The sequence below is a fragment of the Lutzomyia longipalpis genome, chromosome 1 (genome assembly GCF_024334085.1).
Source record: "Lutzomyia longipalpis isolate SR_M1_2022 chromosome 1, ASM2433408v1".
Taxonomy (NCBI): Eukaryota; Metazoa; Arthropoda; class Insecta; order Diptera; family Psychodidae; genus Lutzomyia; species Lutzomyia longipalpis.
This window is the reverse complement of record NC_074707.1, coordinates 36,399,845-36,427,205: the sequence shown is the minus strand read 5'-3', so window position 1 is coordinate 36,427,205 and position 27,361 is coordinate 36,399,845. Positions and strand designations below refer to the sequence as shown.

At 36.0% G+C, this 27,361-nt stretch overlaps 5 protein-coding genes across 5 annotated transcripts; 1 reads left to right on the top strand and 4 right to left on the bottom strand.

Moving 5' to 3' along the window:
* The first annotated feature begins 3 nt into the window (after positions 1–3).
* LOC129787072 (actin-like protein 6B) lies at positions 4–1,758 on the top strand. Its single transcript, XM_055822377.1, has 5 exons — positions 4–322; positions 387–520; positions 575–734; positions 792–853; positions 933–1,758. Exons 1-5 carry the CDS (start codon positions 118–120, stop codon positions 1,644–1,646), a joined length of 1,275 nt encoding a protein of 424 aa, XP_055678352.1. The 5' UTR covers positions 4–117; the 3' UTR covers positions 1,647–1,758.
* Positions 1,759–1,776: 18 nt separating this feature from the next.
* On the bottom strand, positions 1,777–9,177 carry LOC129787071 (juvenile hormone epoxide hydrolase 2-like). The gene is made up of 5 exons (XM_055822376.1): positions 8,979–9,177; positions 8,339–8,551; positions 6,003–6,549; positions 3,569–3,760; positions 1,777–2,304 (listed from the first exon to the last, which is right to left on the bottom strand). Exons 2-5 carry the CDS (start codon positions 8,531–8,533, stop codon positions 1,841–1,843), a joined length of 1,398 nt encoding a protein of 465 aa, XP_055678351.1. The 5' UTR covers positions 8,534–8,551; positions 8,979–9,177; the 3' UTR covers positions 1,777–1,840.
* Positions 9,178–11,028: 1,851 nt separating this feature from the next.
* LOC129787070 (facilitated trehalose transporter Tret1-2 homolog) lies at positions 11,029–14,864 on the bottom strand. Its single transcript, XM_055822375.1, has 4 exons — positions 14,818–14,864; positions 12,667–12,815; positions 12,445–12,595; positions 11,029–12,386 (listed from the first exon to the last, which is right to left on the bottom strand). Exons 1-4 carry the CDS (start codon positions 14,840–14,842, stop codon positions 11,566–11,568), a joined length of 1,146 nt encoding a protein of 381 aa, XP_055678350.1. The 5' UTR covers positions 14,843–14,864; the 3' UTR covers positions 11,029–11,565.
* A 1,043-nt stretch (positions 14,865–15,907) lies between these two features.
* On the bottom strand, positions 15,908–20,629 carry LOC129787069 (facilitated trehalose transporter Tret1-like). Its single transcript, XM_055822374.1, has 3 exons — positions 19,830–20,629; positions 17,127–17,275; positions 15,908–17,058 (listed from the first exon to the last, which is right to left on the bottom strand). The coding sequence occupies exons 1-3, from the start codon at positions 20,260–20,262 to the stop codon at positions 16,189–16,191; spliced, it is 1,452 nt and encodes a 483-aa protein (XP_055678349.1). The 5' UTR covers positions 20,263–20,629; the 3' UTR covers positions 15,908–16,188.
* A 5,328-nt stretch (positions 20,630–25,957) lies between these two features.
* Positions 25,958–27,312, bottom strand: LOC129787068 (zinc finger protein 330 homolog). Its single transcript, XM_055822373.1, has 5 exons — positions 27,098–27,312; positions 26,804–27,038; positions 26,584–26,731; positions 26,351–26,515; positions 25,958–26,282 (listed from the first exon to the last, which is right to left on the bottom strand). The coding sequence occupies exons 1-5, from the start codon at positions 27,229–27,231 to the stop codon at positions 26,029–26,031; spliced, it is 936 nt and encodes a 311-aa protein (XP_055678348.1). The 5' UTR covers positions 27,232–27,312; the 3' UTR covers positions 25,958–26,028.
* Between the last annotated feature and the right edge of the window lie 49 nt (positions 27,313–27,361).

The following is a 27,361-nucleotide window of genomic DNA, read 5'->3' as shown; positions in this document are numbered from 1 at the left end:
CTTCAGGGTGGTATCAATCTGTCAAAAATTCCCCGGCGTCTGTTTTTGTTTACATCCAGAAAAATCGTGAATTTTGTGTGGAATTTCAACAGGAAGTAGTGAAAAGTAACCTTTGGGATGAGTTCAGGTGGCATGCTATATGGGGGTGATGAAATTGGGGCTCTGGTCTTTGATCCGGGCCACCAATCACTGCGAGTTGGTTACGCACAAGAAGACACACCAAAAGCGGAAATTCCGGCTGTTGTGGGCGTCGGCCCTGACAATAGTGCCCCCATAACAGAGCTAGAAGCCCGTCCGGACAATAATATAACTCCCAGCAAGAGTAAGAAGCCTATTTTCTGAAGATTTTCTTGGATTTCCTCGAGTTATTCGATTTCTTTCTCTAGATTTCAAATACTACGTGGACACGACGTTCCTGAATGTCCCAAGATCAGCCCTGGAAGTTCAGACATACATGAAGGATGGCATGATTGATAATTGGGATCTCTTTGAGAAAGTCCTGGACTACACATACACTAAGGTACGTTGAGAGAAACTCCTCAAAATTGCAGAGAAATTAATGATTTTCTTGTAGGTTATTCAATCAGAACCTGAATACCATCCAGTTTTGTTCTCTGAAGCTTCCTGGAATGTCCGGAATAACCGAGAGAAGCTGACAGAGCTGATGTTTGAGAAATACAACGTTCCAGCATTTTTCCTCGTAAAGAATGCTGTTTTAGCTGCTTTTGCAAATGGTAAGAAAGATTTTTTTATGAAGTTCTAAAGACTCTGCTAATTCGTTAACTTTTCAGGAAGAGCCACAGCTCTGGTTGTGGACAGTGGAGCTACACACACTTCAGCAATTCCTGTTCATGTAAGTTTTCAAGAGAATTTAGCTTAGAAAATGAAAAATTCAAGAAAAAGTTTAAAATTGAATTTCCGGTGACTTTCAGGAGGGCTACGTACTTACCCAGGCTATAATAAAATCCCCCCTTGGCGGAGATTACCTCTCAATGCAATGCCGTCAATACTTGGAAGCTCAGGGGATTGATTTATCGCCCGCCTACTGTATCCAGGCAAAAGACGTCATCAAAGAACGAGACACACCGCGATTCACGCCGAAAAAACTCCCGGAAAATCTTACAGCTTCCTGGCAGCAGTACATGATGAGATCCCTCCTTCAGGACTTCCAAATGTCCGTCGTTCAGGTGCTGGAATCTCCCTACGATGAGCGTACAGCCTCGCAAATTCCAGCTGTTCACTACGAATTCCCAACGGGCTACCATCAGGACTTCAGTTCAGAGCGCTTCAAGCTTGCTGAGAGTCTCTTTGACCACACTATGCTGGGTGCTGGTCAGCTGGCTTCCACGAGTGTTGGGATGTGTGATGCAGACGTTCGGCTTTCCCTGTATGGGTCTGTTGTTGTGACTGGAGGGAATTCTCTGCTTCAGGGCTTCCCTGAGCGTCTCAATCGGGATCTTCAGCTTCGTGCCCCCTCAAATACGCGCCTCAAGATGATTTCTGCCAATGGGAGCATCGAAAGGCGCTTCGGAGCGTGGATTGGAGGCTCTATCCTTGCAAGCATCGGCACATTCCAGCAAATGTGGATCTCCTCACAGGAATACGAGGAATCCGGGAAGAGCCAAGTGGAGAGAAAGTGCCCCTAAAGTGCAGGAAGAAGCTCCACAAAATAGTTTTTAAGTCTTTCATTGGAATTTAGTGGCGTAAAATGTGAAAATTGTGTGTGGAATTATAATGAAGAAACTCAACATCCGCAAAGTAAGTCTTTTAAATTGATTTCTTTTATGGAAAAACGAACCATTTTATTGCTTAAAAATTAAAACAGCTGGAGGGAAGTTCTCTACAATTCATTGTTGGGTTTCGTTTTACCAGCATTCTGTACCTTCTTGATAAAGTCCATGAGGTCCTTGTACATTACATCGGGCACCTCCATGGCTGCAAAATGACCCCCATCAGGGTGGTAGGTGCTGTGAACCAAATTTGGGTATTTATCTTTGAGAATCCAGTCAAATGTTTGAGCAAGATCGTGCTTGAAGCGAGCGCAACCAGTTGGGACGGGTGTTGGGACTCTGTCCAAGTTGAGGCCCATCTGCTTGTACGTAAAAGCTTCGGAGTAGAGACGTTGGGAGGTGGTGATGGAATTTGTGAGGTAGTAGATCATCACATTGTCCAGCATTGCGTCCATTGTGAAGCGTTTTGAGAGTCCTCCGTCAGGGAGGTTGCGGAATTCTGAGTTAGTCCACGTTGAGAACTTCTCCAAGATGTAGGCCGCCAATCCTACGGGATTCCCTGTCAATGTTGTGCCTGAAAAAATAAGAAGTTTATCAAAGAAATCGTCAAAAAATCTTAATTTTAATAATATTATTTAGTTAAAAGTCAATCATAACGCGTCCAGTTATAAGAGTTGGTATACCACAACGCGGATGGGTCAGTCTATGCGTTGTAATTTAATTTTTAAGTAGTATTAGTAGGCAAAGGTGATTTTTTATATGAAATTCATCAATTCGAAAGACAAAAATGGTTATATCTCAAGTTCTATTGCACATACAGAAATTTCTTGACTAGTTTTGGAAAGGTATTCAAATAAGCTATAATCTGACATATATTTCAATACATTTCAAGGTCACCTCCAGAACACAAAATTGCGGATTTTTGTTCTACCAAAACAGTTTTTTGCACTTTTCGTCCTAAAGGAATGGTTCTAGAGGTTTCTGATGTTCTAGATAGTTGTAGAGAATTGCAAAACCTTTAATTTGATACTAAATTGACCAAAATCGGACAATCCGTTCAAGAGATATGGCTCTTAGAACTTTTCAAATTCAAGAATTTTTCAAATGGCTATATCTTCTAAACGGCGACATAGATTTTCTTCATTTTCGGACTGATGAAAGATATTGAGTCAGGCTACAACATATCAAAATTTAAAAAATTTGCCTAATGGGGATTCTGAGATATTGCCCCTTAAAGTTAGGCAATTTTTGTTTTTGTTTTTAGCGCCTCTTGCGGATGTTTTTGGAACTTGGAATGTTTTAGACAGTTGTAGGGCTTATCGAAACCTTTCATTTGATACCAAGATGGTCAAAATCGGTCAAGCCGTTCTCGAGTTATATCGAAAAAACACTTTTTGCTTTAGGCCGCCATATTTGCTAAACCGCTCGACCGATTTTCAAGTATGAATTGTTGATGAAAACGTCTCACTGAGCTCTACAACATACTAAAATTTCAGACCTGTAGCTGTAAGGGAGGTGGTTGATGGTAGTTCAAAATGGCGGACGGCGGCCATCTTGGATTTTGAAAATGCGAAAAAATGAAATTTTACACCCACATTTCTATAGAAAACTTCAAACCGAAAGTCTCTATCTCTTGCCGTTCTCGAGCTATAAGACAAAGTTTAGCGCACCGGCCGGCCGGCCGGCCGGCCGGATCAAAAAATTTCCACCACCATTTTCGTAATGTGGGATGTCTAAAACGTGCTCATACCAAGTTTGAGCCCGATCTGAGGTGGTCGGTTTTTCCGATGATTACAATACTTGGTATGCCACGATTGTGGTATACCAACTAATCTTACCAATTGTATCTGGTTTGGTGCACTGAATATGCATGTAGCCACTTTCCTCAAGGATGAATGCTACTTTAGACCAGAATGGATAGAAGAAGTCAACATATTGCTCAGGGATAAAGTATGAGGGATGCAAGCTAGCAATGAATGTTTTAATTGCAAACGTTGGAGGCCTAGCAGCGCACATATTTGAATGGTAGCCTAGAAAAGAAACATAAAAGAGAATTTGGATTAAAAATTAATTCATTTAAAGGAGTCTATTCATTTTTAGTTGTATCATCATACAAAAATTTATTTAGTCTTTTATACGCTTTATACGGGTAAAAATGTTTCATAAAAAGCCTTAAAGATATTTCACTGTTAGCTAAAATTCATTGGAATAAACTGTGAGAAGATTTTCACAAAAATACAGAAGCCACGCCCCGTTTTTAACTCATTTACTTTGAAAGTATAAAGATTAGGACATACAGTCGTGACCTCGTGGTAGGACCGTCGTCAAAATGACTTCTCCGCGGTAAAACGGCTTCAGAATGAAGAATTTTGCCTTCGCAGTGGGACAATTAGTACTATTGGAAAGGTAGGATACTAATTGTCCCACTGCGAAGGCAAAATTCCTCATTCTGAAGCCGTTTTACCGCGGAGAAGTCATTTTGACGACGGTCCTACCACGAGGTCACGACTGTATGCATCTTTGCTTCATTCAACGTCTTTCATCTTGTAAATTTCTTCGTATCTTTTTAGTTTTAGCTGTGTTTCTTTCAGACACAGCTTTTGTGTACCGAGCAAAATCGAAAGTCGTCAGATCGGGCTCAAACTTGGGATGAGCACGAATTAGGGTCCCCACATTCCAAAAAACGTATGCGCCAAAAAAAAATTTTTCCGGCCGGCCGGCCGTCCGTCCGGAGTTCAGAGCTAATTTGCAAGAGAACGGTGATAGATAGAGACTTGCGGTAAGCGGCAAAGTTTAAATATCGACCGCAACACATCCGATTATGACGTCAAATTTTACTCCCCACCCCTCCGTCCGCCATTTTGAATAACCTCAAAATTTTGTTTTCGCTATATCTCAGCCCCTATAATAGGTAGAGGTCTGAAATTTTGATATGTTGTAGGGGCCATCAAGAGCTTTCCAACGATACCTCATATTCGAAAATCGGTCAAGCCGTTTAGTCAATATGGCCGCCACAATTTTTCATCGAAAATCGACCATAACTCGAAAACGGCTTGACCGATTTTGATCAACCCGGGCTCAAATGAAAGCTCTCAACAAACCCTACAACTCTCTAGAACATTCGAAGTTTCAAAAGTGACCGCTAGGGGGCCAAAAATCAAAAACAAAATTTTCGATGAGTTTTCGATGAATATCTCGAAAACGACGACATAAATTTTTTTCATTTTTTGATATGTTGTAGCTGACCATATTATCTAGCTTCATGCCAAAAATGAAGAAAATCTATGGATCCGTTCTCGAGATATAGCCTTCCAAAGTTGGCATGTCATATCTCGAGTTCTACAAGTCCGATCTTGATCAACTCAAGCGCAAATGAAAGGTTTCGAGAAACCCTACAAATGTCTAGAACATTGCAACTTCGTAAAATGTCCGCAAGAGGCGCTAAAATCGAAAACAAAGTTTTCGAAAATTTCGAACTCGAATTTTTCGAAAATGGCGACATAAATTTTTTTCATTTTTCGATATGTTATAGCTGACTTCAAGACCTTTCAAACAAAAAAAAATTTATGAAAATCTATGGATCCGTTCTCGAGATATGGCCTTTCAAACATTTCATAGGGTATGACTTTTCAACTTTTCCCGACTTTGCGCGTATTTAAATTAATTTGCGTTCTAGTTTGCTCTCACAAAATTGGTACACTGAAAGAAACACAGCTCCCGTAAGCTTGGTCAGCTTACCAGTACATTTTTTTCGGACTAGACGTCACTTCGGCATCCATATAGCCCGTCATCTTGAAAACAAAGTTGATCATTAAATGAAGCATTGAAGCATATGCTTAAAGCATCAAAAAATTAAGTACAAATGAAGTGGAGGCGTGGTTTCTAAAGATTTTAAGGAAATCTAAGGCTTTTCCTAAATTTTTCATTTTTGGATATTGAATTACTTTATATTTTTTATTTATCAATTTTGCACTGACTACTCAAGAGCACAAGAAATGCTTAAAAACGATGATTTTTTGGCGAATATTGGTCTTCTTCTAGACACTCTATTTAATTAATATTGCTTGTAAACTACTTTTTTCGACTAGATTTGAATTAGAGCTTCACAAAGTAATTTTAAAAAATCTTAGAAGTACATATTTGGTCTAATTAAAAAAAAATTGCACGTATTCTGAAATCAAGATTTCTGATCTTGGTTTTTTATCAGTTTGATTGGTTTCATTTTAAAAAGAATTTTAAGAAAAAAAAACTCAAGATTTAAGAATTTCTTACCAAGACAGTTTTCAGGGAAGAGCGTAATCAAATTGGATCCAATGAGAGATCCCCAATCACCACCTTGAACGTAGAACTTTTGATATCCCAGACGAACCATCAGGTTTCGCATGATAACAGCAACCTCCGCAGGTCCCAAACCCGTCTTGGCAGAAGCCTGAGAAAAGCCGTAACCCGGAAGACTGGGAATGACCATTTGGAAGTCATAATCCTCATTCTTTTGCAATTTTTCAATTAGCGAATAGAATTCAACGATTGATCCTGGCCAGCCGTGCATGAGAAGAATGGGCAGAACGGGCTTCCCGGAGGCCTTTGTGGGCTTTACGTGGATAAAGTGAATGTCTAGCCCTTGAATCTTGGTCTTGAAGTGTGGGTACTTGTTGAGGTAGGCCTGACGAAGGTCCCATTTGCTCAAGTAGCCATCCTTCCAGTACTTGATCACCTGCTTGAGGTGATTGCTGTTGAAGCCATACTCAAAGTTGACACCCTCAAGGGGTGGATGGTACTCCGGGAGATCCTCGAGCTTTGTCTTCAACTTGCTGATAACCTGCAGATGGGAAAATTTCATAAAATTTCAATTTTCATGCCCACAAATGACGACGATTAAGCGATGATTTGCTAGAAATAGAAGCTCAAACACTGCATGTACGCAATGTGAGGGGATTTTATCAATTTTTCCCGACTTATCAGGTGTTTGAATAGAAAGCAAATCAACATGAAAATATCTCATTCAAACATGTCTGAAATTATGAAAAATCCCATAGCGATAGGTTCGTGATAAAATTGAAAAAATAGGTGAATGATATGATAATATTCTAGGGAACATTGCAATGAGAAATTTTGAAGCTTTTTTTTTCTTGAGATTTTTAAAAGGAAAATTGAGGAAAAAATCTTTTAAGATCAAAGAAAAACTATTAAGAAGAACCAAAAATAACTTAAGTTCATGATTATGGACTTTAATAATTTGCTAAATTATTTTATTATCGGGTTTAAAGGTTTTAAAGCCTTTAAATGCGACATCTTTTTTTATACTTTGTTAATCTTATCATAAAGCGAATTTATGTGTCTGTTTTCTTTTAATTTTTTAATTGTTATTACGTACGAATTAATTAACCTATGTGCCCTAAAACAGAGTTTTTATTGGAATTTTAAAAATGTTTTTGAAACAGAATATTAAGTTTTGATCACTCCTTTTACACAAAATTATTAATTATTTATTTAACAAAAAAGTGACTAAGCCACACCCATAACTTACTTTATTTTTATTTTACATACTAGAAGCATAAGCATTATTGCTTCATTCGATGACTTTATATTGATCTATTTATTCAATGATTTTAATACATAACAGACTCAAATTCAATGATTTTTTAAATTTAAATATTAAAAATCATCGTTTGCAGCTCTGAAGCATCTGTTTAACACATTTAAAAGGAAAAATGATTTACAATGGGGGCGTGTCTTAACTACTCTGCAGAAAATTAATTCAATACTTTATCATCTCGTTCCAGTGAAAGAATTGAAAGTTTAATAGACTTCTTAAGTGTTTTTTTTTAATACTCTAAAAGAATTTGGACAATGAATGCTTCAAGATGAATATACTCCTTTAAAATTCACTAAAATTATATTTTTCTTGATTTTAAAATTTCTAAACTTCATTTAATTCCAACTTAAATTACTTTTCCATTAGCGGACAAATTATTCATTTTGCAATGCATTTTATCTCCATTTTACCTCATGTTATGCAATCCGTTAAAATTAAATTAATATTGAAATTATTTGCATAGATTAGCATGTTCTTTCTTGCTAAGAGAGAGAGAGAGAGTCATATTGAAGAAAAAACATCTTGTCGTGAAAACTTGTCGCTCCCAGCTCAAAGATTTACTTCCTAAATATTAAATTAGGGTGCCGAAATCTGGATCTTGCTTCACAGCATTATATTGCTTAAAAGCAATAAATTCAAATGAGAGAAGAAATCTCTCTTCAACATTGTCCCCTATGCTGACCTTGGGAAATATCTTATTCCTTGTTTTGTATTCTTAGGCTAAATCAAAACTCTGATCATTCAACAAGTCATGCAAAGATGCTGAGGAATCTAAAATCTATATTTATGACAATTTTTCCTTATTATTTCCTCAATGACCTCAAGATGAAATTGAAAAAGATCTCATGAATGATTCGCAGATGATCGTGACTTTGAATTTTCAATTCCGCTCGCATGTGAGATTTCAGAATGAGACTCAAGGCCATGGAGTTATGTACGACAAAGCACATAAACTTATTTTATGTTTTTAGCAAATTCAAAACAGATGTATAGTAGCAATTTGCAAACTCACCTCAGCTGAAAAGGAAATCTTGAAGGGATGAACAGTTGTATCCTCCTTGTAGGTTGCTTTGTCACCTGGACCCCAGTAGGCAGCAGCATCAAGATCAGGCTTTGGCAGTGGCCCAAAATTTTGCTTGTAAACTCTCACACCCAAAAAGCCACACAGCCCAATGAAGATGAGGATAAAATTCCCAAACAAGCCCATCGTCGTGGTTTCACGTTGCTGGATAAACAATCAAGATTCCAGTTATGCAATTCAAGAAAACCGCCGTCTTCGAGGGGTTCTAACGCGCAAGAAAAAATTAGAGAGACTCGCGCAGCCAATGGAGTGGGAACACCTCTTGTCTTCCTGACCTCACTCTTCCAACTAGCCAGCCACAGAGCGACCGTGTGTGCGTTTTGTGAGCACAAATTGATAGCACGGCTCTCTTATTAAACTGTGCTGGAGGGGAAGTCAGAGAATTCGGCTCATGTGTTTGTAAATTTAATGAAAGAGAGACTCTGTGGCCAGGAAAATTATCTATTTCACAATATTCCCAAACCCCAAAAAAATCACATCTGCCTCCGAGGCGCCAAAATCACGCAAAGAAAATCTTTGATCAACTTAAGGATTAAATTTAAAGAAATCAATGAAGAGGAAGTTTTCTTACCTGAAGGTTTCTCTCTTCTACTCACTGGAACCTGCGGATCGTAACTGAAGCAGTTTCGGATGGAGAGGCACTATACTAATCAAAATGCTCCGTCATCTGATTAAAAAACTCACAAACACACAAAAGCCGGCCGGCTCGATACACGGCAACGTACAGCAAGTCCCTGATTTTTTTTGTACACGGACTTACAGCTTAAAGTCTAGAGAACGTTTAATTAATTTTACCTGAAATTTTTTCAAGTATTTTTTAAGGTAAAAGTGAATGATTAAAATAAGTCTGACTGAGAAATAAAATGGAATATGACCGAAATGAGAAACCTTTTTGATCAGTCTGCTCTTATTTCGATCATGAAGTCTTAATAGCTCCAATAAAAAAGGAAATAAAAGGAGATAAAAAGAAGTTTTCTTGCATTTTATTAATATTCGTTTTAAAGAAAATTTATGCCTTTCCTTTTATGAAAGATCAAAAGAAAAGAAACTTTCAGTTTCACTTTTCTTTTCAAATATTTCTTCTAATATCTTTGCTTTAATCTTTTTTTTTTAATATATAAAGCTGAAAATTTTGTTTGTTTGTTTGTTTGTGGCACATGAACTCCTCCGAAACGGCTGGGCCGATCTTGATGAAATTTGGTATGGTGGTAGAGGGGGTCAATTCGAGTTGCAAGCGCTATATGGAATTCCGCCCCCTCCTCCCTTCATAGCGCCCCCACAGAAAAACTGATTTTTCCCATTTTCTACCTGCTGAAGGGTCATATAACGGGATTTTTTTTATTTTTAGAATTTTTCGGGGTACCGTATTATTCATCCCCCTACTAATATACGCCCCCCTTTTATAGCTTAAAATGGAGTTTGCTCACACGTGATTGGGGGCTCGGGTTGACTAGTTGGCAATAAAAGAACAATATTTCATGGCTGATTCGCTAATTTAATAAACGATTTAAGACAGTTTTTATCGTTTTTATAGTTTTCATGTAAAAATGATTTTTATAATGTTTTATACTCATAAAAATTAATATTTTATTTCATAGAGTTTACAAAATATTTTGTTAAAATAGAGCCAGGTGAAATTATTGCACGCGAATGAAAAATCATTAATTTAGGATCAAAGAAGAATTTAACAAATTAATTAATTAATATTCAGAGAAATCCGGAAAGGAAAAAGGTCGATTATTTTCCAATTAAAAAAATTGTTTTATTGAAGTTTGTAAAGATTTTAAATCGGTATGATGGATTCCAGAGATTCCAGATTTGCCTATTTGTCCAAAATCAAATGAATTCGAATAAAGAATAAGAATCTTAGAAGTTCTTGCGCAGAATATGAACAAAATTCTATTGAAAATTGACTTATCTAGGCAATTTTGAAGTCAGATGTTGCATTTTAGCAGTAATTCTTTCTTCATTTTTTTAATCGAGCATATCTGAGTTAATTAAAATTCAAAAAGAATTAAGAACGGTTAAGCTTCAAGCTACGTAAGTATTTATTTTTTACTCTTTTATTATTTAATCCTTCAAAAGTTTTGAATCTCTCAACACAAGAATTAGTCCTATTCACCCCAAAACACTTAAAATAATATTAATAATTAATAATATTTCAATATCTTCTGCAAATCTTTCATTCATTTATCGAATTTCAAGACGTCTGCACTGGATTTCCCATTATCACAGCAATTACATTTTTTTCCTTCTTTTAGTATTCGTTCCAATTTTAAATGTTAATCACCCCACGTCAAGCGAGGTCAGACTGTATTGAACTTGGCTCCACATAAAAAATGCAAGATAAACGTGGAGTTTATCACACCGAAAAGCCGAACAAGAGTGTATTTGTAATTTCTTTTCTATTTCCAACCGCATTTTATTACCAGCACACAAAATTTATATTTATTTACGTTTATACGCCGCGAGACACACTGAACGTGCACGGAGAATTTTTCTCAATAAGCGCGCGACTCTTTGGGGAAATTTGGCCACTATGTGGCTCAATTTTGCTGATTGAATTAATAGGAAGAATTTCGAAATCGATCCTGAAGGTCAATTTTGGTTTTTGATAATTCTTTTTATTTTTTGTATAAAGAAAATGAGAAATTATTATAATTAATAGATATAAAAAAATGTTTCATCCTGGTTCTATTCTTAGGGAGTAAAATGTTTAATAAAAGTGCAACAATTGCGTGCTCTGCTGTTGTGAAGAATAAAATTATTTGCGATATTATGCGTTATCAATTCGATTATTTTTTCATTCATTTGCTGCTGTTTTGTGAACTTTGCCAACACAGTCTCGCTGATAAATGCCCGCAAGCCTTGATAATGAAAATCATGTTGTGAGAAACACTAATTGACTAATTTATAGTATTGGATTACGTAACACCTGATTAGCATAGTTCAGAATGATCGTTCTCTATAATTTTATTTAATGAAATTGCTTTGTCTCCTCTCTTCCTGGTTGATACTATTTTTGTGCTTCTGTTGCTGTTGTTGTTGCTCCAGATGTTGCTCCTGGTGTAGCTGTTGATGCTACTATTCGCCTTCCTTTTTGCAGATTTTGTTGTTATTTCAAAGATCCCTGTTGCAGTTGCTGCTATTTCTGTTGTTTATGATCCTGATGCTGCACATGTTGCAGCTGTTGTTGCTGCTGATCCTTCTGTTTGCTTCTGTAATACCTCATGATGCTGCAGATGAGGATGATGCAGATGATGATTCTTTGGATGAAATTGAGCTTGAATCTGTTCGTAGGACTTTTTGTATGTCTCCGGAATAGCAAGATGAACAAAAATAATTGCAAAAAAGTTCAAAACTGCATAGCAGAGGAAGTGAATCCCAACATCCACAGACTTGTGGGGGAAACTAACGATGAGGCAGAAGCCCACAATGCTGCTGAATATCACAATGATGGTCAAGATTGTTGTTCTGAATATTTTTGGGATTATTTCCGGAACTAGGACACACACGAGGATTGTAAAGCCCAGAGAATTGAAGAAGACGTAGATTATGAGGAAAATCACTGAAATAATTTTCATTGCGGGGAAGAACGATAAAATTACCAATCCCACGAGGCTAATAATCATCCCTATCCCACTTAGCTTGAAAGTAAGAGTCCTCTTAATTTTCAGGAAGCAAATCAATGCTATGGCAACTCCGGCAAGACGACTAAAGTTCACACAGAGTATCAAGAGAGTAACATGTTGTTGCACTTGCATTGCGTGAAGGATATAGGCCGTGTAGATGCAAATAATGTAAAAGCCAGAGAAGTGGAAGAAGAAGTTAATGCCAAAGAGAATGATGAGTGGGCGTAAGAGATGCTTCTTCCGGAAATTAGCCCAGAAATCCCTAAAATCGTCATGAAGGGGACTCCTTTTGCGATATTGTGAAATCATTTGCTCAAGATTTTTCAGATAAATCATTTCCTTTGGAACTGAAAAGATAAAGATTTTTTTCAGTTTAAAAATTATTTTAAGGTTTTTTTTAAATACCTTTCTTGTGAGGTTCATCCAAAAAGACTTGAGATTCACTTCCCGTCTTCTTTGCAGTTGAAAATGATTGAGTTTCAGGAACAAATATTGTCGCAATTGTTATAATCAAGCACACCAAGCTGCAGATGAAGCAAACAATTTCCCAATTATTCTGCAAATGCAAAAAAAATTTTTTTGGATCAGAAGACTTTAAGAGAATTCCTTCAATATTCTTTGACTTACAGGAAAACCGATCCCAAATAAATTTACAAGAATAATCCCAACGTTGAATGACACAGTTGGAAGGACTGTTAGTACCCCTCGGATGTTCGTAAAGGCAATTTCTGACTCGAAAATTATTGCCATAATGAACGTAAATCCTCCAGTTATTCCTAGAATGGAAAAAGGCACGCCAAATAGTGCGGAAGAATTTTCCCCATCACCCCCATAAAGTCATTAAATTGACTCATAGACGCGCAAAGGATTAATTGCGCGCCCCCATATAGCGCAAAATTCACGCGAAGCAATTGCAGAGGAGCTTTTAATTTTCTATGAAATTGGAATTCATTTAAATTAGATGCGCTATTGAAGACATAATCTACAATCTACACTACAGTATACAACTCCAGGCAAGGAGAGTAATTAATAAAATATTATTTCTTGTGAACTTGGCGGAATTGCTCTCGTTTTATTGGGCATTTTATTAATTAATTGTTAGTACGAAGCAAACCAATTAAAGCCTTGACGCACTGTAGTAAATTCCAATTGAAGTTATGAGAAGCTTTGTGATATTATTTTGTTGATAACTATTTTAAAAATAAGATAAAACATAGCGAAATATTTTATTCTGTACAAATTCCTATCAAAAGATTTTATTTAAATTGATTTTTTGAACGTTAATAAAAATGCGGAAGAAAAACAATATCAAAATCAATGTTGTTTTTTTTTATCGAAGACAGTCAATTAAAACGAACATCTTCACGCTTTCAGCGACGTTTCGGTTTATTTAAAAACATCAATGAACCAATTTTGATGTGCAATTCTTTGTCAACATTGACGTACTAATTTTATACGCGTAGTTATTGCGAAAGTATAAAATAAGTAGAGTTTTAAAAAGTACATAAAAGTTAATCCATCTCAAAGTAAAAACGCTAAAATTAAAAAATAAATTAAAATGGAAGAAAACGTTGCATTCCAGCTAAAACAAGAGCTAAAAAATAACGAAAAATATTTAGACAAGAAGGTGATACAAATGAGGGAATATACGATGGACGTTCGCGGGACCTTTGAGGAGTACGCTAAAAAAGTTGAGCAAGCCTCCATCCAGGACGAGATGTGAGTAGTACCGTTAGTGCTATATATCAACACTAAAGGTAATACATATTAATGTATTTTTTATCTTTTTTCTTCCACTTTTAGCCAAAAAAGTCGAGTTAAAGGAAATAAATAAAAAAATAAACCTAACAAAACGCATGCAATGAAAATAAATAAAATAATAAATAAAAAATAAATTTAAAAAAAAACAAAAATAAAAAATTATAAGAAAAACACTTTAAAACTTTTAAAAAAACAAAACAATTGAATTGAATTGAAATAAAAATTTTTGTTTAAAATTAATAGTTGTCTTTGTTTATCCTTTATCTTTTTTGATCCAAATGCATTTTTAGATAGTGTAACTATGTATTGCTAAACACGAATCTAATCTGAATTTTCCAAAAAAAAATCCGAGTTTTCCCGTAGAATACTGATAGTAAAAAGTACTTCTTGGGGCCAAATGGTGAATTTAGTGTTTTTTTAAAATAACTTGAAATTTTTGAAAAAAATATTCTTCCTTAATCACTAATCCTTAATTACTTTTATAAACTAAAAAAATAAAAAAGACAATTTCTTAAATTTTACGCTTTTTTTATGTCTTGTATTTTTTTTTATTAAAAAAAAAGTTTTAACTGGTACACAAATCTCTCATTCTCAATAGATATTATAGTGCCTTGCTAAAATAATTTCATTAAATTAAGATTAGCGAACAAAAAACGCAATTAACCATTTTACCCCAGGATTTTTGGAACAGGTAAATGTACAAGGGTTTGGAAAATAGCCTGAAAAAGTATTTTCCCGTTGAGATAGGGAAAAATCGTCTGAGACAAAGTTGTAGCCCGGAAAATTTCCTATAATATAGTTCTCATGGGAAATCTCAAATATTTCCACGGAACTCAGGAAAAAATAACTCCCAAAAATTCACCATTTTACCCCAGGTTCCCCTACCTAAGAATTAAAGTAAAACTTCGTCTTTCTCGATTTATTTTAAGTAAATAAATCTGCAAAATTATTAAACTTAAAAAACGATAAATATTTGAGAATAAAAATTAATAATTTGTCGCACAGTGTGCTACTCACCTTGCAAGATTCGTGCCAGCAACATTTGAACTATGGCAATTAAATGGCAATAATAATAACCCGATAAGCCCAAAATAATCCACGAAATTATGTTCAAGATCCCAATCATGATGAAAGACTTCTTATTGCCCATTCTCTTGAGAAAATGTCTCGTCAAAGCTACTCCAACAATCACCATGAGGACGTTTATTGAAGCTACAAGAAATGCAAGAAACGATCCAACCATAAAAATTTTAAACATGCAGAAAATGCGCTTGGATCTCACCAATCCAGGAAGCTTCCTTTTTACTGAATTCTTTCTTTTCGCTTCTCCCAGGATTGTAGAACTGCTCAAAGAAGAGTGCTGGGAAGGCAATGGACATCCCAGAGGAGATGACATTGAGGCAAATCAGAATATCAATCCTCCGTTGATACCCAGCTATGATTTCTGTGAGATGATAAACCTCCTGAGTCTGAACTTCTTCATCCTGATGGGATTGCTGTTCTTGATCCTCTTTTTGTGTTTCTTCAAAAGGATTCGTGGGAATATCTTTGGGTTTCTCTTCAACTTTGAGCGCTTTCGGTGGTGGCTCTTTGGAGATTCTCCTAACGATTGGAATGTCAAACATGTACCTTTTAGCAATCATCTCGTAGATCTTTGTGTCTGGATCTTCCTCTTCAAAAGACTCCGCATCGACTTCTTCATCAACCATGCTGATGATCTCTTGAGTTGGGATTTGAGATTCTTTGACCTTTAATTCAGGAATAATAAAGGGCGATTCATTATCCTCCTGAAGATCTTTCTCTTCTGCTTCCTGGAGCTCCTCATTTTCTACCTTTTGACGATCTTCCTTTCCTGCTTCCTGCAAATCTTCCATTTCTACCTTTTGGGAATCTTCCTGAGGATCAAAAACGGTGTTAGAATTTCCTGTACCTTCGCTCTCAAAGCTCTGAGAATTTCCTCCAGCGATGGAAACTTTAGCAGAATTTTCCGGATGCTCTTTGTCGTCCATTTTGACCCTCAAACAATTCCTTAAACATTAAAAGGATGCCTACGTGGATTCATTTAAGAACTGAAGACTTCTCCCCAAATTCTCGAATAAAAAAAACATTTCTTAAACATTTCATATTTATTTCTCATAAAAGCTTTTCACAAAAGCAATAAAAAATGCAAGAAATATTTTAAAAATTTAAATTCTTTATAAATTGATCAAAAAAATATTTAATCTGAGTTTGATTTCTATTTGGCTGAAACTATTTTTTTTTTTGGAAAACATTTTCTGGAATTCCTTTTTAAGTAAATTCTCAAAAAAAACTACCTATATCACATTATAAATTACTTACATATCATCTAGTTAAGTAATAAATACAAAAAAGAATTTAATTTGTGCTCTATTTTTTCGTGAAGAGCTCCTCGATCTCTTGGAGGGATTTTTTGTTGGTTTCCGGGAGGAAGTTGTAGACAAAGAGAACACCCAGGAAGGCCACTGTGCCATACATGAGGCAGATGTAGTCACTTCCAATGAGAGTAACAAGTGTTGGGTAGATCTTTATCGCGAGGAAGCAAAGGACGTAGGCATAGGACACCGTGATCCCTGATGCAAATCCCCTCATTCGCTGTGGGTAGACTTCAGCAATCATTGCGAAGGGAATCACGAGGAAACTAACGGTGCTGGTGAAGACGTAGAAGAAAATGAGGAAGGCAGCAATCCATTTGGTAGCTGGGCAAGGATTCCACATGCACAGAACAACTCCGAATAAGCTAATACCCATACCGAGTCCCCCAATAATTGCCGGTTGCCTCCGACCAAGAACATCCAGAAGAAACCCAACAATGGCTGTTCCCAAAACACGAGCAATTCCCAGTAGAACAGTAAAGAGGAAGGGATCCAGCGTCACACCAGCAGTCACACTGAACTTCACAGCATAGACAACAAGGACAAAAGTCCCCGAGAGTTGCTGGAATGTGAAGAAACACATCATTATGAAGACTGGTTTATAGAATTCCGGACGTTGCAACATTTCCCAGCGCGTGAGACTCCTTCCGCCCCCTGCGTTATTTCCATGAATTTGCTCTGTGAGCTGCTGAAGTTCCTCCTTGCAGTTGCACTCCTTCCCATTGAGACGCTTTAGGGATTTCTCAGCTTGAGTATCACGATTCTTCATCACAAGCCACCGAGGAGATTCAGGAACAAAGTACAGCGACAAAAGAGCCACAATACTTATCATTCCAGCTATACCGCTCACCAATCTCCAGTCATTCTGGAAAAAAATTCAGGAGATTGAAGGAAATGTTTTTTTTTTTTTTGAGGCTTTTGGGATCAACTCACATTGATAAAATAGCCCAACATGTAAATTATAAGGACACCGCTTGAGATTGAAATTGATGTGAAGACTGTGAGACGTCCTCTAAGCCGAGGCTTTGCAATCTCAGCTGAATAAACGGAGGATGGAGAGCTAGAAAGCCCCGCCACGATCCCTGAAATATTTAAGAATTTTCATTAAAAAAAAATCTTAAAGTGGAAAGAAAAGATTTTATGGTAAAATAATCAGTAAAAAATCTAATTAAAAGAAAAGTTAATTAAAGTCAGTGGAAATGATACAATTATCCTAAAAAAAATATGTAAAACAGTGCTATAAAAATCTGCCTTCATCAAAAGAAGCGATCTGTAGATACTATTACTTCTCTAAAAAAAAAATTATAGCATACTAAAAAATGATTTATTCTTAATTCTCTTGGCTGAATTCATGGAAAGAACACTGCTCAAGAATTCTGCTGCAAGAACTGACTTTAATATTATTCCTATAAAATACTGATAGCAAAGACACCCTACATATGCTATAAAAATTAATTTAAGGCAATCATTGTCTTAGATTTTTTTTGGGAAATGTAATGAATGATTTTCTCATAAAAAAAGAAGCTTCTGCAAAAGGAAATCTGATTTTTTCTTTATATAAATCAACTTCCAAGTGCTATAAAATAGACTAAGAGCGCTCTCCGTCTTCCATAGATAGATTGGTAAAGTCTTCCTCCAATTGCAATAAAATTGTCAGACAGCGCCCTCATCATCCACAATCGCTTCTGGCGGTAAATTTCTAAAGCTTTGCATTTTATAGCATAATTTAAAAAATTGGCTACTCAACTATAAACAGCGAACTTTTAAAAATCACCACCACAAGAATCTATGGGAAGGTGAGAGCGCTGTTAGGGGAGACCGGGGTAAAAATAGTCAATTTGCATAAATCCTTATCTGCAGGATTCCCCAAGGGCAAGAAAATTTCCTCGATAGGTCATTCTTATAGGAAATTTCCTGGCCTACAACTTTGTCTCAGACCACTTTTCTCTATCTCCACGGGAAATATGAGTTTTCGAGCTTTTCCTAAACCCTTCCGCTTCTGACTTTTTTTAAACGCGGCGGGTAAATATAGTCACCAGTTGGCTAAATAAAGTCGGTCGAATTTTCCGACATTTCCAATGATTTTCCACCTAAGAGATTGATAGTAGTTGATAGCTAAACTTCTCACCTTTTGATCCGCAACAAGGAATTTCACTTTTATACGCACTAAAACAGAGAATTTTGCGATTTTCTCAAACACGCCATTTTGCAACAAATGAATAGAAAATATGCCAAAAATTTCGATCTCCCATATGATTTACATGGGATGACTAGATCTACCCCAAGGGGTATGTTTTGATTCAAAAAATTGTAGAGAAAAATCATTAAAAGTTAATGAAAAATACACCTTGGCAACGTTTTCTGAAGTAACCCAGCTAGTGAGAAAAATTATCAGATTGGAAAATTGCTGAAGGAAAACTTCGGAAAACGCGTTTTTCTCAATACGCAAAAGTTTGGGAAATGGGCCAAAAATCTATTTTCATTTTTAACTCCTAAAGTACTGATCGGATAACCTCCAAATTACTGGCAAAAATTATAGGTTGGTAAGGCTTTGCACCCTAATTTTTTCCGATTTTTCCGATTTATATTTTGGGAGAAATTGGCATTTGAAAATTCCAAAATGACTATTTTTACCCCGGTCTCCCCTAGTCAATTTTATAACAAATAGAGGCCGATTTTAATTAAACTATTTTAAAATTGAATTTATTTGCCATAGTTTAATAGAAAAAATTAATTCAAAAAACTTTTCGTCATCATTACTCAATCATTGCGAGCTTTCTAATCAAAGCATTTAAAAAGCTTAAATATAGCATAATATTTAAACCCCACTATCTCAGCTTTTTTTTGTTCGTGTTATCTTCTCCGTATATCTGAAGAATGTAAGCCACGGAATAACCGATAAGTCAATCAGCGGGTTTTATCAATTTTATCAGAGACAACTCTATGGCTACCACACTGATTAATATTTTTATTTTCCAGGTGATATTTGTAGGGAAAACAAAGAGCAAAAGTGTTATAAATCAATATGGAGATGCGTCCTTTTGCAACGTAGACATTCACTTTTGTGATTTTTCTTTTAATTGTGTCACTCATGCTGTTGCTTTCAATGGAGTGAATTGTAAAATCAAATAAATATTGATTGACATGATTGAATTGAAAGTTTAACTAAACATTTTGTACGTTTTCCTCAACACTTTTTGGCGTAATTAGAATTTTTTTCGCGTGTCCTTCACAATGAATTTGAAGAATAGAAAACCACATGAATATTAATTGTTCAATAAAAAAAAATCTCAAATAAAGTTGATGTGAATGAAGATGAAACTGCTGACTAATGCTAAATCAAACAATTTTTATGCACATTGTGCTATTGCGAGAAATTCAATCCAGCCTCAACAAAATCAACTCATTTGGTGGCAACAGCAGCAATTAATCTTCCTGATATTAATCACTTTGGAGTGTTCCTTTTTGTATTTAAAAACTTTCGAGATTCAATACGTTGATTAATGTCATAAAAATGCACTGAGCAATCACACGCGCTGTTGCTGCCTCGAAATATCTTTGCTGTCGCGCAAATGAATTGGAATTGTTTTGCCTTTGCGTGAAAAGGAATTCGCATAATTTAATACTCGAACTCACCAATAATTATTCTTGCCCCAATAATTTCCATATACATCACATTTGCGTCACTCCTGCTTGAGAATGCCACAATGGCCCAGGAGATGATGGAGAGGATGTTGATGGCGATGAGAGTTTTCTTGCGCCCAAATTTGTCCAATGTGTAGCTGGCAATGAGACCTCCTACGGGGCTGAAGATTGTATTAATAGACGCCACCCATGAGCCTTGATCTTCTGTTAAGGCCACCACACTCGTAGGATCAGTTAGGAGGGACAGAGTCGTGGCAGGATACCCCAATCCCATCCCTGAGGACAGAACTGTGAGATTTGCGACAAAACTCGCAAAAATCTGCCTCTTGCTCGATGATCTCCAATCTCGTGGCTCATTATGCGATGAATTTTTATCACCATTTGGCAAAAATTTTTTTTCACCATCACACGTTTCCACACCCATTGAAAAGCTTTTACTCGCTTTGAATTTTCTTTATAGCAGCACGTTTTTTTTTTTCTTGAAGTGAGATCCGCGCATAAACTTTTTGCTTGCCACCCTTCACTGTTGAGCACCGTGACAAAACTGATTCATCAACTAACTTTTGTGATCAACCTGCGATAGGGAATCCACAACAAAAGTTTCCTGTGTGGCGTTAATGAATTTAGAGAGTCATGTCAACCACCAACCGCAACAACTCGTAGTAAATTGGCAAAAAGATAGAGAGCTCAAAAAAGCGATTGATTCGCGACAAGCAACCAAATGGGACTGATTTGATCAGACGACCAAGCAATTCTCGCGATAGGCCCCTTCACACTATGCCTTCGAGCGCGCGATAGACGATTCTCCTCAACATTTACAGACACGTGGCAGAGAATTGCGCGCACACACCCTTTTCCCACACGCATTTTCCTCGCGAGAGGAGCAATGAAATTTACTCACAAAAATTGTTATTTAAATAAAGAAAATTCCGGTAAAAATGCAAAAATAAATACAATAAATTCACGCAAATGTATTTAATCAGTAGCAAGAAGCTGAAAGCATGGCTAAAAGTCTGGAAAGAAATTTATAAGTTTATTTATTTATTTCTTAAAAAGAATGTGGAAGAAACAGAAGAGTGATAAAAATGTGTTTTTACTCACCATAAAAGGAAATTTCAGGCAAGATTAATCTCATTTTTATCACCAAGAAAAATATTTGTAAAGAAATGTAATAAATAGAATAAATATAATTGAATTAAGCGAAAGGAGATTCATCACAAGTCACAAAAAGTTGAATAAATAATAAATTATACACTGAGCAGAATATTAATTTGTATGATTTTAAAAAAGTACTTTAAAAGAAGATTGAAAGTAGAAATGTACTGGTAAGCTGACCAAGCTTACGGGAGCTGTGTTTCTTTCAGTGTACCAATTTTGTGAGAGCAAACTAGAGCGTAAATTAATTTAAATACGCGCAAAGTCGGGAAAAGTTGAAAAGTCATACCCTAAGAAATCTTTAGAAGGCCATATCTCGAGAACGGATCCATAGATTTTCGAGTTTGAGCTATCGTTGGAAAGGTCTTAACCTCAACTATAACATATTAAAATATGAAGTAAATCGATAATGGCATTTTCGAAATATTCGAGTTCGAAATTTTCGAAAATTTTGATTTTGACTTTAGCGCCTCTCGCGGTCATTTCTCGAACTTGCAATGTTCTAGACATTTGTAGGGCTTCACGAAACCTTTCATTTGCACTTGAGTTGATCAAGATCGGACTTGTAGAACCCGAGATATGACATGCCAACTTTGGAAGGCTATATCTCGAGAACGGAGACATAGATTTTCTTCATTTTTGGCATGAAGCTAGATAATATGGTCAACTATAACATATCAAAAAATGAAGCAAATCGATAATGGCGTTTTCGAGATATTCATCGAAAACTCATCGAAAATTTTGTTTTTGATTTTTGGCCCCCTAGCGGTCACTTTTGAAACTTCGGATGTTCTAGAGAGTTGTAGAGTTTGTTGAGAGCTTTCATTTGACCCCGGGTTGATCAAAATCGGTCAAGCCGTTTTCGAGTTATGGTCGATTTTCGATGAAAAATTGTGGCAGCCATATTGACTAAACGGCTTGACCGATTTTCGAAAATGAGGTATCGTTGGAAAGCTCTTGATGGCCCCTACAACATATAAAAATTTCAGATTTTTAGCTATTACAGGGGCTAAGATATAGCGAAAACAAAATTTTGAGGTTATTCAAAATGGCGGACGGGGGGGTGGGGGGTAAAATTTGACGTCATAATCGGACGTCTTCCAGTCGACTTTTAAACTTTGCCGTTTACCGCAAGTCTCTATCTATTACCGTTCTCTTGCAATTTAACGTTGTACTACGGACGGCCGGACGGACGGCCGGCCGGAAAAAAATTTTTTTTGGCGCATACGTTTTTTGGAATGTGGGGACCCTAATTCGTGCTCATCCCAAGTTTGAGCCCGATCTGACGACTTTCGATTTTGCTCGGTACACAAAAGCTGTGTCTGAAAGAAACACAGCTAAAATAAATATTAGCAGCGTATTTGAAACTTAAAAATTATCAAAATTGATTTTCTAAAACATTACTAGAACTTTATCTAAAAGAAAAAGAATTGAAAGCTATTTTCAGAAACTAATAAATAAATAAAAATTATAATTTAAATTAAATATTAGACGTCATCTTTATAGAGGTTTGTCCGCCATCTTGAACACAATAAACAAAAATAATTGAACTGAAGGATTTAGGACATTTTGATTAGCATACTGTAACAATATTATTGATCTACAGATGCAAACGATTAAAATGATTAAATTAATAAGATAATCAATGTTTAGCAGGAAAGATTAAATGGAACAACGTAGTCCAATTTCAAAATGGCGACCATATGGCGTCCTTTTGTGATCTTAAAGGATTTAAAGGTCTTTGACTAGATATTTTACAAGATAAATTTTTTATGTTGATCTTAATAATATTTTATCGATTATTTTTGGTTTTAATGGTCATGAAATTGTTCCTTAATTAAATAAAATGTTTATTTCCGAATTCAAATTGAAAAATTCTATTAAATTTATTGGATTTTAAGTTTTATTTTTCATTTTATGTCTTCTTTTGGGGAGTTTTGTGTAAACTTTTCCTGGTTTAATAAGTTCTCCAAAATTTTATTTATGTCGTTTTCTATTATCCTTTCAAGCCACAAGAACGTAAAAGCCAAAGTAATCATCTTGACATTCTTTCACATCAAACTGCGTCAATTTATTGAGATTAAAGAAGTAGAATATTTCTTTTAAAATAAAGATGCAACTTGAGCGCTGCTTTAATCTTGTAGGTCTTTAGCATTTTAAGTTCTTTATTCAATTTTAGGTTGATTAAACTTCTGACTGTTTTATGCATTTCCTCATTTATTTATTGACATCATTGAGTAATCCTCTTGTTTACTGAGAAGTTTCCATTTCTAATCTTTAATTTCAAGTGTTGATATTTAGAGATTTTCTTAATTTTTTTTATCAGTCAAGTGTTTAACATTGAAAAAACTAAAACTCCTAATCTTTTTCACTTGAAAGACAAAATGATTGAAAAATATTCCTACGTCATTCCTACCTTTCTGATTTATTTAAATCTATTTTGAGAGCTTTTGTTGGATCTGATAGGTCAGTGAGTTAAAGCTCCGGGCTTAATCATTGAAGCACAAACCAAAGTGAAGTGGGTTCGATCCCTGACTATGAAGAATTTTTTTTTACTTTTGCGTTTTCAATAAAAATTAGTCGAAAAAAATTCAAAAAATCCTTTCAATTTTCCTTTCACAGCTCCTAACCCTTTGTTCAGGGACTGTACGTGGAAAATGACTAAAAGTGTGACGAAATGCTGTATGCTTCCCATGAGAGTAACTTTGCTCCAAGCAATGAGACTTGGCTATTTTTAAGAAATAAAAAAGAACGATATGGGCACAAAAACAGCATTATCTGTTTGACTCTCCAAATCCTGTGCGTGTGCCTATTTTTTCACCCACTTTTTCGCGTCTCAAAAATAACCCTGAAAAAAAATGAGAAGAAGCTAATCTCCGCGTCTATTAATTTTTGTTAAAAAATGTGAGAAAATGTTAGAAAATCAAGCTTTTCCAAGATAAACGTAAATTTTTTGCTTTTATTTTATTATGTCACACACTGAATTATTTGAAAATTGTAAATTTTATTTCACAAAAAAAACGAGGTAGGTAATAATTGAAATTATACCTGCTTCACCTCAAAAGCAAACAAGTTGAGTCGTTAAGACAAAACAATTTTTATTAAATATTGAACTGGAGGTGTGTTTGCAGAGTTTTTTCTTTACTGTTTTATTGAAAATTCTAATGTGAGAATGCAAAGGAAAAAAAACATCTGTGGGCACAAGTTATCAATCATCTAATGCATTTGAATGAATGAATACATGTCTCCAGCATTCAGCACTGCAAGTTGAGCAAATACAGAGAGTCAAGCTCTTTTGCATTTTTGCAACAAACACGATGAAGCTAATGATTGGGAAATTAATTTGCCACCTTTCGAGTAAAACTGGTCTCTCTAAAGTGAGTCAAAAACTCTGCAAGAGAAGAAAACGGCGCTGAAAATCAAAAAAATGGAAATCTTGTCTATTGTGTCAATCTTTGTAATTTGCTCCGGAAAATTTTGAGGGCTCTTTTGCGAAGTTATAAATTGATTGGTAGTCAGCAAATTCGTGATAATCTCCTGATCTGCAATAAATTAACAAGTGACTGCCCGAGTCAAAGCGTACGATAAGCTGGGCTCGTAAATTTTCAAATCAACATCAGACACATTTGATAAATTCACATTGCAAGACCGTGCGAAGAAGAAAATGCATGTAGATCACACCTAGGCGCTTCATTGACCATGCTCTTTAGCAAATTAAAAATTAGCATTTAGTGTTGGGAGCAAAGGGGCATTTATCTGGCTCTTTCTTATGGGTAAAAAAATGAGATATGATTCTGAAGAGTTTTATGAAAGTTCTAAGTTTATGGATTTAAGATCTTCTTGCAAATAGTTTTTTCAAAGAGCGTTATTCTTGACATTTTATTTTTTTTTAACTTTTTATTTAATCCAGATTTGATCAAAATTGGTCAAGCTGTTTTTGACTAATATTAAATAAATTATTTCATCCTTTAAATGCTTTAAAACATTCGTTTCAATGTTTCTATCGTGAACTCATCGATGAAACATTGTCGCCAATGTTTTGAAGTATTTAATCCGCATGAAACATTCGATATTTATTCTGTGGATGCTTTCGAAAAACATTTCTCACTCAGAACGTTTTTTTGGTCTTCTAATTTACATAAATTCAACGCATTTCAATCGCGGAAAAATAATTAAATTCATTACAATTAGAGGAAATAGAATGTTTCACATTAGGGTCAATGTATAACTCAGAGAACGTGAAAGGGTTAAAGAACAAAATGAGCAAAGATCGCGCATATTTTTTGCTTTTTGAGAGAAATCTTACGCTTCCTTTAATGTGATCAAAATTGTTTCTTCAAATCCATATGATCTTGAATAGGCTCCTTTTTAACCCTTTCACGTTTTTTGGATCATATGCTGACCCAAATGTGAAACATTTTATTTTTTCAATTATTTATGAATGTAATTGTTTTTCCATATTACAAATGCATTAAATTCACGCATAAGGGACCAAAGAAGACGTTCTGAGTGAGAAAAGTCCTCTAAAAAAATCATAGAATAAAAATCGCGATAAAAGAGCGCATGTTTCAATGTTTTATGTTTCACGTTGGACGTTAAACGGTTAATATAATCCTTTCGTGTTTAACGTGAAACATAAAAACCTTGAAACATGCGCTCTGTTATCACGATATTTATTCTGTAAATGTTCTCAGAGGGAATTTTTCAGGCAAAACGTCTTCTTCGTCTTCTTCTGCGTGAATTTGATGTATTTCTAACTAGGAAAAATAATTAAATTCATAAAAAAATGGAAAAATAAAATGTTTCATGTTTGGGTCAACTTATGACACAAGAAACGCGAAAGGGTTAATAATAAAGAAAAGTTGAATCACCAGAAGACTCGGATCAAAAGATTTCAGTTCCTATACAAAGTTTGAACCCGATCTTCAATAATTCAATTTTCCAACGATTTAAAAAACATTAAATTGCAACAAATTTGCTAAGAAATTTATTGGTTCAACGAGATGGAATCACAATTTATTGAGGAAGAAATCACTTAATTCTTACTCGTTTTGGAATCCTTCTCAGCATTGGCAGCCCCCTCATCTTCCTCCTCTTCCGACTCTTCGGATTCATCATCATCATCCTCTTCATCGTAGTCCTCCTCATCGGAATCGGTGTATTCATCGGATTCCTCGAGATTTGCCGAATATCCGGCATAGCTGCTGCTACCACCTGCTGCCGAGTAATCATCATCATCGTCGTAGTAATCATCCGGAAGATTCTGACGCCCAAACTTGTGGCTTCGAACTGTAAAGAAAAAAATGCAAGAAAATGAGAGAGATTTGCAGAGAAAAGACTCAACCAATCCTTTTTACCTGACATGCTGAGATCCTTGGTCTGAGATGTCTCATAATTGCACTTGGGGCAGGGAATGGGTTTATTCTTCTCATACTTGAAGCCCTTCCGTTTAACGTGCTCCTCGCAGTAGCACGTCTTGCACCGTAGACATGAGTATTGACCCAGGCGGTTGCATGATTGGCCTAGAAGATCCCAAAAGAAATCTCAGATTAGGAGAAATTCAGCAAATTCCCTTTTTTTCATTCCTTACATTTGTAGTTTTCAGACTCAAGCACTTGACACGAGGCTTGATGCTCAAATTGGTCATCCTCGCAGAGGAATCCATCGCAGTATGAACACTTGAAGATTCTCCCACCGTGGTCCCAGACACCTCTCTCGCATTCCTTACACACAGCATCCTTGAAAATTAGAAGAAAAACTTCCCAACATCTGCTCGGAGGAAAACTAACCACAAATTCTCTCGTATTCACCTGCAGTGGGCAGGTGCATGCGTGGCTTTGCAGACACTTCCTCCCATGGCAGATCCATGCTTCACAGAAGTCACAGATGGCCCCCACCATCCCCAGACCCGTTGTAAAGACTCCCGGATGCCGAACAACGCAGTCCCCAGTCTTCAGCATGCACTTCACCTTCCCACATTGAGCGCATACCGGAAGACGCTGGAGACTCTGACAGAAGTAGCAAAAGGCTCGAGACTTTTGTTTCCTGCCCAGGGAGATTGGGAATCAGTTGGATTAAAGGAAAATCCTGAATTTTCTTTTTACCTCTGACACTTTTCACACTCCATCACGCCATTGCAGGGAAATTCCGCAATATCAATTGCCCTGCTGCGGATCTCCTTCTGGCGGAGTTTCTGCTTCTCAGCCTTCTTCCGCTGACCTGTCTTCTTCTTCGGCATCCCGGAGAAATCCTTTCCTTATTCCTGGAAAAACAACTGATCGCTCCCACTGGGGAATCTCGGCACGTTTTCGCCACGAGAATCTCAGCAATTCGGCAGAATATTATGCGGAATGGAATTTATTTTTTCG